Here is a 16,006-nt window from a genome sequence, read left to right on the forward strand (position 1 = left end):
TACCTGCTAAGAAGGTGTCTGAGAGAGAGCGAGCAAGCGAGGAAAAATGAGAGCAGGCAGAAGCAGAGTGGGGAGGAGCAGAGGGGGAGGGAGAAGCAGACTCCCCAGTGAGCAGTGAGCCAGATGCTGGCTCTATCCCAGGACCCTGGGATCATGACCTGAGCTGAAGGCAGATGCTTACGAGAAATAAGTCAGCCATACAATTTTACTCATATATGGAATTTACAAAACAAAACATAAGAACTTAGGAGAAGAGAAAGAAAAATATAATAAAGTAAAAACAGGGAGGGAGGCAAACCATAAGAGAGACTTAAATATAAAGAACAAGCTGAGAATTGCTGGAGGGGAGGTATGTGGGAGAATGGGGTAACTGGGGATGAGTAGTGGGTGTTATGCACAACTGATGAGTCACTAAACTCTACCTCTGAAACTAATGATACAATATATGTTAATTGATTCTAAATAAAAAAAGATGTCTGTGATATGCTATGCAGTGAAAAAGATGAAAGTTCATGTGTATTTATGTCATGGATATAAAAAGGGTCTGAGGACACTTCTATTGTTCAATAAAGTCAGGGAAGTAGACTCAGCACTTTACATAGTTTGGGTTGGTTGTAGTAAATGAGAATTAGTTTTGTAATCAAAAAAACAGAAAGATAAAAGAAGGAAGGAGACTGACCTTTTATTGTTTTCTGTGTCTTTTGAGTTTGTATCCTGTATTTACCCCATTCCATAAAATGTAAAGCAAAATAAAATAAGAAACCAGGAAAGGTAAGACTGATATAATTCACTGGGTCCCCCTCAGCATGTGCTGGCCTATAATTACCCCTTTTCAGCACCTCCCTCTTGATCTCTTGATCCAGGCTTTCTGGTGTACCCCAGGCCACCCTCACCATTAAGGCAGGCTGGGAGACTGCCTGGCCCCTTCCCAGCACCTCCCAGTATCCAGTGCAACCTTGGAAGGCTGGAAGGTTGAAAGGCACAGTGCCCAGGCCCCAGGGTGTACCTCAGTCCTCTGCTTTTCATGGTATGACCCTGGGGAGTCACTCCAACTCTGTGGGACTCTATGAGCTAGGATTTTACTTTATATGGGAGAAACAACCTCCCATAACTTTTACAGCCATGTATGAATAAGAGGATTAGAAATGACCAGAATTCTGAAAATGCCCCACAGCCTTCTGCTACTCCCAACACTGGACTAAGTACTTATCCTAGGGGATGGGCCAACAGTTCTATTCTTTCCTCTCAGTGGGTCAACCTGGAGAACATACTTGAGGCCTGCAGAGCCCCATTAGACTGGCACTGCCTGTGCCCCTCTTGCAGGGGAGGGCAACCCAAGAGTTGGGATGTGGCAAGAGATAGTCCGAGGCTTCCTCAGAACCACTGGACATAAGAGGAAGGGAAGGCCCTCCTCTGTTCTCTCAGCAAGGTATCTTGCAGGCCACTGCTATGATCTCCCACCACATTGCAGAAAATGAAAATTTCTAGGGTGTCAGGATTACTTAAGAGGCTTCCCAGAGTGATAGCCACTGGGCTGATTGTCCCTCTCAGGTAGGCATGGCCTCAGTTCCTTTTCTCTGCTGCTCTGCTGCTGGGTCACTGCAGACCACCCCCACCATAACCTCTGGGTCCCGGAACTCCTTGGTTTCTGCTTTTATCAGCACTCTTGGCACTGGCTGGATTCTCCCCATCACCACCAGTCACCACGTCACATCAAGGAAACACTCCCTCAGAACTCCTAAAAGTAAAATCTTTACTCTGCTACTCTTCAGACATAGGTTCATGTTCAATAAGAAAACAAAACCACTAGCAATCTTTTGATATTTCATTTTTCAACAAGTAAATATGTAATGAACACTTGCTCTGCTCAGGTGTAGTACAAAGTGATAAGGACCATGATTGAATGAAGGATGCCCTCTGTCCCCAGGAACTCAGGCTGCTTACAGGGAGACATGCAGCTGGCTCCTAGAGGGTGCTGTGGGAGAAGGGAGGAGTGAAGGCTTTGAAAGAGGAGTTCACTGCAGGAGTTCAGCAAGAGAAGTTCTAGCCAAAGGGTGGGACTCAAACCCTACCAACCCACACACTAACTGAGGATGTTCATTGGCAAGTCACATCAGCACTCCGTGCCTTGGTCTCCACATCTGAGAAATGAAGACAGCTGCATTCAGGCTGATGCAGGGATGAGGTAAACTATTCCATGTGTAACCTGCTCCCAGCACATCTCAATAATCCTAACCATTTGTGGAAGTCCTGGGAGAGGGAATCATGTGTGGTTTTCCAAGAAGACTGGAAATGTCCCAGGGATGGGCCTGGTCAGAAGCCTATAGGAGCAAAAAGTAGGCCCCTGTAAGCAGTTGTTAACAAGGGCTACAGAGCATTTTCTAGTCTGAAATGAAGCCTCAGACAATCAGGAGAGGCACCAGAATGTGGTCAGCTGTGAGACTGCATCCTTCTGGTTGGAATTTCTCCCCCACCACCTGACCTACCCCTTTCTATGATGACCTTTCTTCCAGAAACTGTTTCATATCTGTGGTATCCCATCCTTTGCTTCTCACTGCAGCATGATGGTTGAGGTAGGATCTAATCATGGACAAACTTGATGCATGGTCTGTCACTGTACCTGATGTTCTGACACTTGCCCTTCCTGAGGATGAGGGCCTCCTTTTCCCTCCATGATTCTGAATATTTGGTACTGTGTATGTTGTTGCGGCTTTCAGAAGGATGAGAATTACAGCTCCATTTCGAGGTAAGTTTTCCTGAAGGGGGAGGCAAAGATGCTGACAGTGTGAAGGGGTGAAAATGGCAGAGTTGTGGACAATCAATCAGCTTCTTCCCTAAGAACATTTTGCTATCCTTGGCTTCATTTAGAGAAGTCAGGGAAAATTATTGGTCTTATTTGTGACAGAGAATTCACCAACTCCTATTGACTAGGTCTGCAGGGTCTAGCCCTGACAGAGTTGCACAGTAACACATGTTGTCTGATTCAAGGTTTTTAATGAGATGAGGCTGTTCCTGCTTCTTATTCCCATGAGAAGTCCTTCAGAACCCCAGTACACTGTGGTTATTTGTTCTGGAGGTAGAGAGCAGACTGGTGTGGGGTCAGTTAACATTCCTGACCTCATCTACAGTGCCCCATCCTGCCTCTTTCCCACTCTGCATTCCACCTCTAAGCCCTAGGCCACACATTTATTTTTCTCAACCCCTAGGCAGACATCTTGACTCCCTCAATTGCCATTTATAAGATGTACTGTTATCTTCCCATCAGTTTCAAGCCTGAGCTCCTCTCTCTAACATGCTATATGAGGAGAATCCAGATGTGGCCACTTTACAGCCAACTGGGATTCGAATCTTCATTTCTTTGTGGGGAAATCAGTGAGGCACACTTTCAGAGCAATGGCAGCTGTGCAGCTGTCCTTGGCCTTGGGCTGCCCAGTACCTGGTCTGGCTGAACTGGTTCAGGCATGGATGCCTCCACATTAAAATGCTCTGCTCCACTTGCCTGTGTGCTGCTACCCCCACTCCCCCACAGTCCTAACATTAGGGACAGAGGCTGGAGGTTTGGATGTTAGGTTCTCTTGAATGTGGCCCCAAAGACACAGTTTCTGGTGAGTGAGGGCCCATGCTATAGGTGGGGCTCAGCCATGGCTGGTCTGGGGGCCCTTCTTCCAGCTGGTTGCAGAGGAGGCCCTCATGGGCCAGGAAACTATAACAACTTTCTGGGGGCACTTGCAAAGGGGGCTCGCTTATACTGGATATTAGAAGTGAGGTCCAGGAATCCTGGGAGTTGACCCCGGGGGTTCAGCTGGGTAGTAGGACCAAGAGGGGCTATGAATCCAGCTGGCCCCTAGGTGCTTCCTGTTCCACAGCCCTTGAACTGAGCTGAAGGGGCTGGTCATCCATAGAGACAAGATTAGCCTGGGCATCCATCCTGGTGGGCTCCACCCTGAGTCGGCTAAGGTCCAGGATGTGACCTGTGCACCTCTGGTCCTGTGGGCTGTGGAGAGGATTAGCCAGGGAGGGCAGGCCACACACAACTGGCATGCTAGGGAATTTGTTAGGCTGTTTTTGCTGGAGAATATCAGGGCCCCTGGCCTGAGGCTGCCTGCAGAGCCCATTGTTTGTGTCCTGCCTTGGCAGGTGTATAGTAGGGGGTTGGCAGTCTGGGTGGATGTGCAAAGCTGCCACCTGGGCCACACAGCCTATCAGGGGGGGTTCTACATCAAGAATGGTTCTGCCAGGATCTGGCCTCCAAGGATCTTGGAAACACTCCAAATTCCCAGGAGGTCTGGGCTCTTGGAAGCCAGGCCAAGGGTTTGGGATCTTATTTTTGCTGGAAGTGTCTGTTGTTGCAGAGGCTTCACACCCCAAAGAAGAAAACAAGCCTTCATGACAGCCTTGTGTCCCTCCTTCCCCAGACACTTGTGCACACTCCAGAGATGAGTCCCTAGGCAGAGTGCTGGTTCCCTGCTTGGACCCTCCTGTGATCTTACTCTCTTCAGCAAGCAGGCCCTTGGGATGAGAATGTGCCCACAGTTCCCGTCTGCTGGGTGCTGAGCCCACAGTAGTTCTACCTGCATCTGAAGCCCCAGGCCCCCTGCCCTCCAGTTTCAAAGGATCTGGGCCCTTTTCCTCAGAGCCAGCTCCCAGATTCTCTGCTTGTCTCCTGGGTGAGGTTGCAGTTTCTCCAGGAGCTGAGGCGGGTGGGGTACGGCGTTCAGGGCCACGGCGAAGCCAGTTGATAATGCCCATGGTGATGGCAAGCTCGGTGTCACAGAGCTTTAGCAGGCACTCCTTGCCCTTCCAAGAGCTTTGCAAAAAGCCCTGGCTGAGCAGATCTGGCCCTGGTGCTGGGGCCAAGTTCTCCTCTGCCCCCACGTGGAAGCTGCACATGGACAGTGGTGCTCCTAGTGCTGGCCCTGACAGACTCTCAGACACACATAAGTCATCATCCAGGCTTGGGCCTACAGGGCCCTCGCTGGGGTCATAGAAAAGCTCATAGAGGGCGTCTCCACTGTAACTATCCCGGGGGAAGGCAGCTGCAGGTGTGCCTGAGCTTGAAGCCTCCTTCTTGTCCTCCTCAAGGCCAGGTGAGAAGGAGTCATAGTAGCCCTCATCACTTGTGGACACGGATTCCGGCTGTTCGCTCTTAGGGGTACCTGTGTCTATGGAGCTAGCTTTGGAGCCACTGTGGGGGTCCCTGCAGGGACACAGGGGTAGCTCAGCAAGCCCAGCTGCATCTAGCCTGGGACGGTCTGTGTCTGTCCCCTGGGGACCCCCCAGCCATGGCCCTAGTAGGGCACGGTGCTGCTGCCTCACAGAGTGATTCACACTGTCCCAGAACTTGGCAAAGTCAGACATCTCATTTTGGGCAGGTGATGCCATCTGTTCCACACTGCCCTGGGAAGGGCCCCTAAGAACCTTGCTTTCAAGGATCTGGGATACCTGGGCTGGGCTCTCTGGGCCCTCATTCAGTTCCAGTGATGGCACTGAGTTTTCATCTGCAAAGATCTCCCCACAACCTGTGAGGGAGTCAAAGCTCTTGAGAGAGGCCACATCCTCACACAAGGCCCTGCAGAGGTCAAAGGAAGAGTCAGGCAGGAGCTCACTGTCAGATAGGTCCTGGCACAGGCTGTCTGGCCCCAGTCCCTCACCTAAGGGGAAGAAAGCTTTGCCTGGCTGCCCACCATCCTCTGATGGCTCCCCAAGGGAAGACAGGCTCTCACCCTTGGTCACCAGTGAGCCCAAGTTCTCAGTCTTGTTTCTGCGAATGTGGAATAGGTTCCGAAAGCACTTCTTAGGTCGTTTCAGGGAGATCCTCTTCCTTGGGATGCTCTTGGCCACAGCTGGCACAAAGGGCATCTGGGGCACAAAGTGGCGGTAATCAATCATGCGCTGGCTGCCGGGGGGCCCTGGGAAGCTTGCACTGCCCACCAGCTGCCCTGTGGCTGTGCTTGCCCTGCCAGCCTCAGGCACACAGTCGTGAGTCTTGCTCTTTCGTACAAGTTTGAAGGTGGCCCCACAGAAGGCTGCAGCCCCCACCTGGGGTTCCAGCTCTGCCCCATTGTTGGAACATCTGTCATATCCTTGGGTGCTGGGACTAACCTGTGGGGTCCTTTCACAGTAGGACTGCTGTTGCCCTCCTGGTGAGACTGACCAGGGACTTGTATCCTCCCTGGCCAGAGTGGTGGCTGATGGATCTGTGGGTTTCTCATGGGAAATCTGCAGGCTGGATTTGATGAAGGTCTTCCCTCTCTTCAGCTCCATGCTGCCAGTGCCCCAAACTGCTGTGAAGGAAAGCAGGAGACACTTAGAATCCAAGATGGAGGCCTATGGCTCTAGAAGACCTCTGCCTATGTCTGGTTACACTGTGGCCTTGTTGCTGAGTGTTGACAACGAAATTTGGATCCTCTGTAGAGGCAGGGAGAGGGAGATGAGAATGGCCTCACCCGTGCTCACTGCTCCAGGGCTGCCCACTGCTCCACAGAAAACTGATGTTAGAGAAGCTAAATCACTGTGTGTGCTTAAAGTCACACACAGTGGGAACTAAATTGAGAGCAGACTGGGGTCTGGTGTTTTTGTGTCTGTGATCTCTCAACTCAACCAAGCATCCTCTCAAACTTTATCTGGCCAAGTCAGATTCCCATTTCCAGGCCCAAGCACTCTACATATAGCATCACAACTTTACAGTATCGGTGAAGAAGCAGTGGATTCAATAAATAAGCTCCTGCCTTCATCTAAAAGACAAAGCTCAAAGGGAAACCCTTCTGGGATGGACATGGGTACTTATCAGTTGGAAGGAAAGACACATACCTTGCCCTCCAGGGCTACTGCATCTGTCTGAGGAGGCAAGACTCAGTCTACACAGAGACCATCAGGGCAAGGCACAGCCAAGCATCTAATGGTGCATGCTGGGTTTGAGCACTGAAAAGAGAGATGGCATCATGGTAGAAGACCAAAGTGAGGAGTCAGACATGAGACCAAGACCAGGCAGGTTAGACAGACACAGAACATGATGGGCTGGAGATCAGGCAGGTATCGCTTTCTGTGCACACCTGAGAAGTGTTGATGTCTGGAGTGCCATCCAGAGTGCCACCCAGATGGATATCCAGTCTAATCTAATGTGACAGACTGTTGGGATTGATTAACAATGTCTGTCCTGGGTGTGTGTGGGGAAGCCAGTAAGAGTGTTATCTTGACCATTTTTGCATAGCTGGGAAGTGTGACCTTCCTCTGAAATCAGTGAAGAGCTGTGAAAGCCTTCTGAGTGAGTGGGTGTGTAGAAACAGTAACATAACAAAGTTGGTGGTCTAAGACAATTTCTCTGACCTTTGAGTGGAGGACAGAATAAATTAGAGAGAAGTTTTGAGCAGAGAAGATTCACAAAAGGTAACTAAAGTGGGCTAATTATGTGGAGATAAGATCCAGATGGAAGCTATACTCATAAGTCACAAAAAAGAGAGGTGAAATTATATAGGGCCTTTCAAAGGCAGAAGTGCTAGGACCCAGCAACTGAATAAAGAGAGAGAAGTCATCAACATTGAGGAACAGTAAATACTGACTAAGAAGTGGGAAAAGGTGAGGAAGTAGAAACTAAATAAAGGCAAGGAAGGGGCCTGTGCCAAGAGCTGGTTTGAGAGAGAGAAGCAACAATCTATAGTTTTAATCATGTTGCTTTTGGAATGTGTTTAGAGGCCTACAAGAGTGGAACAAAAGAATGTGATGCCCAAGAGCACCACCTGTGACCTTCCCTGGACTCTCCCTCTCTGTGTTCTCACTGGCACCCAGCTCACAGCGCAGCCTGTTCCAGCAGCTCTTCCTCTCCTTGGTGATGGTAATCTGACAGTCCATCCTGTCAGTTTGTCCAGGGAAAGATTACAGGAATGAATTTGGGGTTTCTTTGACTCTCCACAAGGACTTTCTTGATAGGGAGCTCCTGAATTCACTCCCCCATAATTTGTAGTCTGTGAGGGAGGGATGCAGCAAGTGTAAAGGCAAGTGGCTCTGTCAGTCTGCATGCCTTCGGGTCCATTGTCCACACAGATTTGCAGCTACCTTCAGAAAGCTGCTAGACAGATGTAAGCCATATAAGGTCAGCTCTGGAGTCTCTCAAATGCTTAGCCATGAGGACCTGGAGGTGAGCAGAGGGGCTGCCTCACAGTCCAGTTAACAACATTAAAGCTGAAGAAGATGAAAAGGGGTGACAAGGTTGTCATTGTAGGAGTTCACAGGGGCAAGCTGACCAGCCTCAACCCTACTCCGACCTATAAGCAGTGCTTCCTACCCTGCAGAGGAACACCTGGGACTTCTAGCTGAAGGATAGGAGGAGCTGGCACTGGACCAGGGAAAATGACAGAATCCAGACCTGGCTTGGGGCAGCTCAGTTCTTGGTGGCAGCATCCTGGATGGGACAGTGCTTCAAGCTGCCTTCTGCCTTTTGTGAGGTGGCATGTGCCCAAGCCTTTCCTACCCTGTATCTGCAGATCCCATTTTCATTCCCCATAGTCCTTTGTGGCATAGATAAGTCCTTCTTATCTGATGGGTTTTAATATCCACAACATAGTGGATACTATCTAGACTCTGGAGTTGGAGAACCCAGATTTGAGTCTTGGTTACATCTTCTTATCCAGGTGAGAGCTTGGCCAATAACCTTATGAGATATACTGCTGTAACCTCCATTTACAAAGGAGATACTAAGGTCCAGAAAAGTCAATAGGTTGGTTTAGTTTACCCATGTGGTAAGTAACAGAACTAAGATTTGAAACCAAGCCCATCTAATTCTGATCATATGCTCTTAATCATGATAGATATTCTATGAACCAACAGTTCAAACTCCTCTTCATGGGAAATTTAAAAATCAATTAATAAATGTGTTTTTATGAAGAATTTTGGCAAGCACAATGAAAATAGTGATTGAAATCGAAAGTATAGTGCACACAAATTTAGAAAAATTATAATTGAAGATAATTTAATTTCTATGCAATGAAATTTTAGAGATATTTATTATGAGATCTCTTTTCTATGTTTTACAAAAATCTTTTTACTACTATGCTCTTAGGAATAACTTCAAGTGAGCATGATAAAGATTACTTCACTGTGTGAAGAAATTGCAACTACAAGAACTGAAATGGTTTATCTGATACTCTAGGTGATATAGAGATCTGATCTCTATAAATAAAACTGATTTCTTAATTCTTAATTCAGTTAACTGATTTAAAATCACAAAGAACTGGAAATTTCACTATATTCTGAACTTGGAAAATAAAGTCTCAAAATAGCAGTCATTTCTACAGATGGCTGGACTCAGTGTCACTGATGTTGCCAACTCTGTTTCCTGAGTTTAACACTTTGGCACATTGATAGGGAAATAAGCATTAAGATTCAGAATAATGATTGAGAAACTTGCTAAATACTGGAACAATTATGTGACATTCAGTGTATGTTCAGTCCAGATTCTACATTAAAATATTTTATCAGAGCCTGACTCTTTTTTTTTAAAGATTTTGTTTATTTATTTGACAGACAGAGATCGCAAGTAGCCAGGGAGGCAGGCAGAGAGAGAGGAGGAAGCAGGCTCCCTGCGGAGCAGAGAGCCCGATGTGGGACTCGATCCCAGGACCCTGAGATCATGACCCGAGCCGAAGGCAGAGAGCCACTCAGGCACCCCAGAGCCTGACTCTTTAGAAATGGGTCCATTTGTGACATGGGTTGGAAATCCCTTGGGGGGCTAGAGGGCCCAATGCCGAACTGGAGGAAGCTGAGCAGTCACCTTCCATGACAGTTCTCAGGGGCAGAGTAGAAATTATCTGGATAGCCAGATGTTGACACTGTAATTGCCTGAAGGCAGAGGCCAAATATGTCGAGGTTTCCAGCTGCAAAAGTGCACATTCTGCTTTGTAACCCTCTAGCTAAAGACCTCTCCAGTGGTGCTCAGCGTGAAACCTGAGAGGGAATCCTTTACCATGTTCCACATCCCTCCCCAAAAGAAAAAGTAGCACTGTCCATTCCCTGGTTTGGTGCCTTCTAATCTGTAGCACTCAGTGATCATTGGCTCCTCATTCTGTTGCTTGTTTGGTCTTCTTACTCCCCAATGAGATTGAAAATTCTCTAAGATTCAGGACTCTAAATGCCATTGACAGTGAGCTACTGCTTATTTAAATGAAATATTTATGCTTTTGAGACATTTTAGTCACATATTTATGCCTAAATTTTCTAAATAGAATGCTGAATCTGGCATCTTTTTTTGAATCTGGCTTTTTTTTTTTTTTTTAGAAATTAACAATGTCTTTATTGAACATACCTAGATTTGGAGTAGGGTGGGGTCACAGAGTGGGGTCAGGGCACAGGGGACATGGTGCTACAGAAGGGATGGGTGCAGGCCAGGCCTCACTCTCGGGGGTCCCTTAGGACCCCTTGCTCGGCCGCGGCGCTGCCTAAGATGAAGCCCACGGCCAGGGACACGGTCTGGTCGAAGGAGCCGCGCAGCTGCTCCACGTGCTGGTTCAGGGTCAGCAGCTGGTCGCGCAAGGGACCCAGGACGGCCACGATGTTGCCCAGGTGCCCCAGGGTCTGCAGAAGGGCTGCGTTAATTCTACAGTTATGCACATTATTCTCTGAGACAGGTCTCAGTGACACTAAGACCTTGGACTGAGTCTCGCTTCTCTAAAATGAACTTCCAAAGTCCATGAGAACAGGGACCACCTTGTGTATTTATTTAATCAGCTCTGATTCACAGATGTGGACTTAAACCAAGATCTAAAAGACAGTGGAAAACAACCAGGTAAGAGATGTGGGAAACATATTCCAGGCAGAGGGAACATCCCTCAGAAAGGCCTTGCTGAGCAAAGGATGAAGAATATTTAAAGCTCTGAAAGCAGGCCCAGGTGGCCAGAGCAGCAAGCCAGTGGGTTGAGGCCTAGAGATATGTAGGGCAGACTGCACCAGACCCAAGTTCAAAGGTTGGGTCTTGGCTTTTATCCTATGCATAATGGAAAGCTGACCATCAAGGGTGAGTAACAGGGGTGAAATTTCAGTTTTAATGGATCAGTTGTAAATGAGAATGGAAAGCAGGCTCAAAGAGTGGAGGCAAGAAAACAGATTAGAGGTGAACCATGAGAGACTATGGACTCTGAAAAACAACCTGAGGGTTTTGAAGGGGCGGGGTGTGGGAGGTTGGGGGAGCCAGGTGGTGGGTATTAAGGAGGGCACATATTGCATGAAGCACTGGGTGTGGTGCAAAAACAATGAATACTCTGCCTTGGGCTCTGGTCTCGATCCCACGGTCCTGGGATCGAGCCCCACACAGGCTCTCTGCTCAGCAGGGAGCCTGCTTCCCTGCTTTCTCTGCCTGCCTCTCTGCATACTTGTGATCTCTCTCTCTGTGTAAAGTAAATAAATAAAATCTTAAAAAAAAAAAAAGATGCCAGACCAGGGCCTAGTGGAAAGTAAATAGTGACAGAGACTTTCCATGTATGCCAATCTTTCCTCTCAGAGTCTTACACAGAGTATGGGCTTGCATATGGATTTATTGCAAATTGAGAAAATGAAGTAATTCTACTAGCTGCTTTCTACAAGATAAATAACTTTAACTCCACTGCCTAGGATTTTCTTTTCCCTTTGGGAAGGTAATTCTGTCAGTTTCTTCCCCTTTTTAACATGAAAGTGATTGGGCATATCATGGAGCAAATAAAAACCTTGCAGGTACACATATAATAGCAGTGTTTTGGAGATAGAAAAATTTTGACTAATAGTTTTGGCATTTGCCATGCCTTTCCCTGCCCCACCCCCAACACCCAATAAAATCACAAGCCTTGAAATACAAAGAGGTGAATGGTGATAGAAAAGCAGAGGCTTCAGAGGGGAGCCCCACCAAGGGACTTCCTGGACATTGGGGTCAGCGTAGGAGACTATGTATGGGGCAATGGTTTACCTCCGTAGAGGGTGTCTTGTCTAAGCCAAAACCTTCAGGGTGGATGGAGTGAAGGCTATTGTGGAGAAAGAAAGCCTCGTGTAATGGGGTAGGTGTGGGGTGGGGAATGAAGCAGAAATAGAATCTGCAGCAAGAACATCACCAATTCACCCAATCCCCACACTGGGGAGACAAAGGACCTTTTGGGGAGCAAAGGTTCTGGTCCACCTCCTCTAAGGGAGTCTTTAGGTGATCCCGGGCTGCCCGGCTGAAAGAAAATGGGTCTCCAGTCTTATCTGTTCTTTCCCAGCCTCCACAACCGCGCGCAAGGGTTCTCTTAGCCCAGACCAAAAAATGTCGTCGCCCCCAGACCCCAGACTCCGCAACATCCGCTCAGGACACTGTGGGGTAGAGAGGGTGCAGACCCTGATTCCTTCACTCAGTCCGCCCATCGCTCAAAAGAACATACAAAAATTTCCAAATCATCCCCTTTCTCCGCAAGCCTAAATCCTCGGCCTTTGCCGACTTACCGCTCGTGACCGGGAGTGTCGCAGTACGCGGCCTTGGCAGGGCGGAGAGCCACGCCCGAGCTCAAGCCGCGCGCCGAGCTCAGCACCACGGTCAGCTCCTGGCGCCGCGCGCCCCCGCGGGGTGGGAAAGGAGGAGGGCCCGCGCCCGCTCGCCGAGGCTTGGAGGGGCGGGCCGTTGTGGCAGGAAGCGGGCATGGAAGGGTTAAGTCGAGGGAGGGCTCCGGGGTGGGGGCGGGGCAGAGAGCCTGTCTGCGTCCTCCGCGGCCCCGCGCCGCTGGGGGCGAAGTGAAACGCACTGGGCCCGGGTGGGGGCTGCTCTCGGGGAACTGTAGCCTCAGTGCCACCCAGACCTCAGTCAGCCTCGCTTTATTAGGTATTTCTCCGGCCTCTGTCTCTGACTCTTCGCAAGGCTGTGGTTTTTCATTCCTCAGGCCCAGCTACGAATGCTGCTGGGATGTACAGCAGCGCAGTGGTCTCCCCTGGCTCCAGACTGCAAGCCTGTGCAGTGGTCCGAAAGCCTTAGAGTGCACAGGTGTAGGCACCCTGATCTCCGCAGCTTGTAGCGTCCAGGAAGATTTAACCCCAACCTTCGAGATTCCTACCCAGGATTCAGAGCGGATCTGGGGCAGGCCAGTCTCCTGATGTGCGGCAGAAGTCTTACAGAATACAGAGTGCCTTCCTTGGACCGGATTATATTATTTATGGGAACAAGGCACTTCCTTTACTGCTACTCATCGTGTGAGGTGTTCTGTTGCTTTGCCCTACAGCAGTCTTGGGAAGAGCAGAAACGTTGTGGGAACTATCTCCCCGCTGGGCCTGGGCCGAGGACAGAGGGATGGCATGCTGGGGGAAAGGAATAAAGTATGGCTTAAGTAATCACTGGATGGCTCAAGGAGCAGTGCCAAGAACGTGGGGGAAGAGATGTGGGGTGGAGAGGGGCGGGAACACACAGCTGGTGCTGACGAAGCTGCTGATTCCTCCGAGAGGAAGTGGGCTGTAGAAGAGGGTGGAGGTAAGGGGCTGGTTCCACACAATAGGGGTGAATGCAGGCAGTGAGTAACGGAAGGAAGGACATAGGGTTTGCCCAGTACAGGTTTGGGCTGAGGCCAGAAAGAGATCAGGGCTAGCGTAAATGGCAAAGGCCATGATTTTCTCAAAACCCCAGAGTCGAGAGTTCCATTGCTGTCACCTCCCCTGGAGAGGACATTACTTGCTGACTGATGCAGCATGCATGATCCCAGATGTCCCCTCTCCAGGTGTTGATGGTATAGATCTGACCTTTCCTGTCAGTTTCTGACCATCAGAGTTCCTTTAGTCAATTCTTCCCCTACTAGGTAGAAACAAAGGAGGATCTATGTTTCATTGCAACATATACCGTAAATTAAGAATAAGACTCCTACAGACTCCACAGTCCTTACTAGTTAAAGTTAATAAACATTTGTTCCTTTTATTATGGTCTTCCCTCTTTTTCATTACAAGGACTTTATATTTTTCTTAAACTTTCCCCCTTTTGAGGAATAATTACGGGCTTAACTTCTTCCAATGAGTGATAATTGTTCTTTTCCTTTCCAATTTGTCACCCTTTGGCCATTGAGAGCTATTCTAAGCCATCTACTTTCGTCCCTCAGAGAGTTTTTTTTTTTTTTTTTTGCTTGTTTCTTTTTTTTTTCCAATTTATTTATTTTCAGAAAAACAGTATTCATTATTTTTTCACCACACCCAGTGCTCCATGCAAGCCGTGCCCTCTATAATACCCACCACCTTGTACCTCAACCTCCCACCCCCCCGCCACTTCAAACCCCTCAGATTGTTTTTCAGAGTCCATAGTCTCTCATGGTTCATCTCCCCTTCCAATTTACCCAAAAGCACATACCCTCCCCAATGTCCATAACCCTACCCCCCTTCTCCCAACCCCCCTCCCCCCAGCAACCCACAGTTTGTTTCGTGAGATTAAGAGTCACTTATGGTTTGTCTCCCTCCCTATCCCATCTTGTTTCATGGATTCTTCTCCTACCCACTTAAGCCCCCATGTTGCATCACCACTCCCTCATATCAGGGAGATCATATGATAGTTGTCTTTCTCCGCTTGACTTATTTCGCTAAGCATGATACGCTCTAGTTCCATCAATGTTGTCGCAAATGGCAAGATTTGGTTTCTTTTGATGGCTGCATAGTATTCCATTGTGTATATATACCACATCTTCTTGATCCATTCATCTGTTGATGGACATCTAGGTTCTTTCCATAGTTTGGCTATTGTGGACATTGCTGCTATAAACATTCGGGTGCACGTGCCCCTTTGGATCACTACGTTTGTATCTTTAGGGTAAATACCCAGTAGTGCAATTGCTGGGTCATAGGGCAGTTCTATTTTCAACATTTTGAGGAACCTCCATACTGTTTTCCAGAGTGGTTGCACCAGCTTGCATTCCCACCAACAGTGTAGGAGGGTTCCCCTTTCCGCATCCTCGCCAGCATCTGTCATTTCCTGACTTGTTGATTTTAGCCATTCTGACTGGTGTGAGGTGATATCTCATTGTGGTTTTGATTTGTATTTCCCTGATGCCCAGTGATATGGAGCACTTTTTCATGTGTCTGTTGGCCATCTGGATGTTTTCTTTGCAGAAACGTCTGTTCATGTCCTCTGCCCATTTCTTGATTGGATTATTTGTTCTTTGGGTGTTGAGTTTGTTAAGTTCTTTATAGATTTTGGACACTAGTCCTTTATCTGATATGTCGTTTGCAAATATCTTCTCCCATTCTGTCAGTTGTCTTTTGGTTTTGTTAACTGTTTCCTTTGCTGTGCAAAAGCTTTTGATTTTGATGAAATCCCAAAAGCTCATTTTTGCCCTTGCTTCCCTTGCCTTTGGCGATGTTCCTAGGAAGATGTTGCTGCAGCTGAGGTCGAAGAGGTTGCTGCCTGTATTCTCCTCAAGGATTTTGATGGATTCCTTTCTCACATTGAGGTCCTTAATCCATTTTGAATCTATTTTTGTGTGTGGTGTAAGGAAATGGTCCAATTTCATTTTTCTGCACGTGGCTGTCCAATTTTCCCAACACCATTTATTGAAGAGGCTGTCTTTTTTCCATTGGACATTCTTTCCTGCTTTGTTGAAGATTAGTTGACCATAGAGTTGAGGGTCTATTTCTGGGCTCTCTATTCTGTTCCATTGGTCTATGTGTCTGTTTTTGTGCCAGTACCATGCTGTCTTGATGATGACAGCTTTGTAATAAAGCTTGAAGTCCGGAATTGTGATGCCACCAACTTTGGCTTTGTTTTTCAATATCCCTTTGGCTATTCGAGGTCTTTTCTGGTTCCATATAAATTTTAAAATTATTTTTTCCATTTCTTTGAAAAAGATGGATGGTACTTTGATAGGAATTGCATTAAATGTGTAGATTGCTTTAGGTAGCATAGACATTTTCACAATATTTATTCTTCCAATCCAGGAGCATGGAACATTTTTCCATTTCTTTGTGTCTTCCTCAATTTCTTTCATGAGTACTTTATAGTTTTCTGAGTATAGATTCTTAGCCTCTTTGGTTAGGTTTATTCCTAGGTATCTTATGG

The 16,006-nt window shown here is 47.8% G+C and overlaps 1 protein-coding gene across 1 annotated transcript; it reads right to left on the reverse strand.

The window, feature by feature from the left end:
• Positions 1-300: 300 nt before the first annotated feature.
• On the reverse strand, positions 301-12,518 carry AMER3 (APC membrane recruitment protein 3). The gene is made up of 2 exons (XM_044240961.1): positions 12,436-12,518; positions 301-6,284 (listed from the first exon to the last, which is right to left on the reverse strand). Exon 2 carries the CDS (start codon positions 6,262-6,264, stop codon positions 3,826-3,828), a length of 2,439 nt encoding a protein of 812 aa, XP_044096896.1. The 5' UTR covers positions 6,265-6,284; positions 12,436-12,518; the 3' UTR covers positions 301-3,825.
• Positions 12,519-16,006: the final 3,488 nt, after the last annotated feature.

This window comes from Neovison vison, chromosome 3 (assembly GCF_020171115.1).
Source record: "Neovison vison isolate M4711 chromosome 3, ASM_NN_V1, whole genome shotgun sequence".
Classification (NCBI taxonomy): Eukaryota; Metazoa; Chordata; class Mammalia; order Carnivora; family Mustelidae; genus Neogale; species Neogale vison.

Excerpts from the sequence above, each read along its gene's own strand:
- AMER3 (XM_044240961.1), bottom strand. The coding sequence starts at position 6,264 with ATGGAGCTGAAGAGAGGGAAGACCTTCATCAAATCCAGCCTGCAGATT.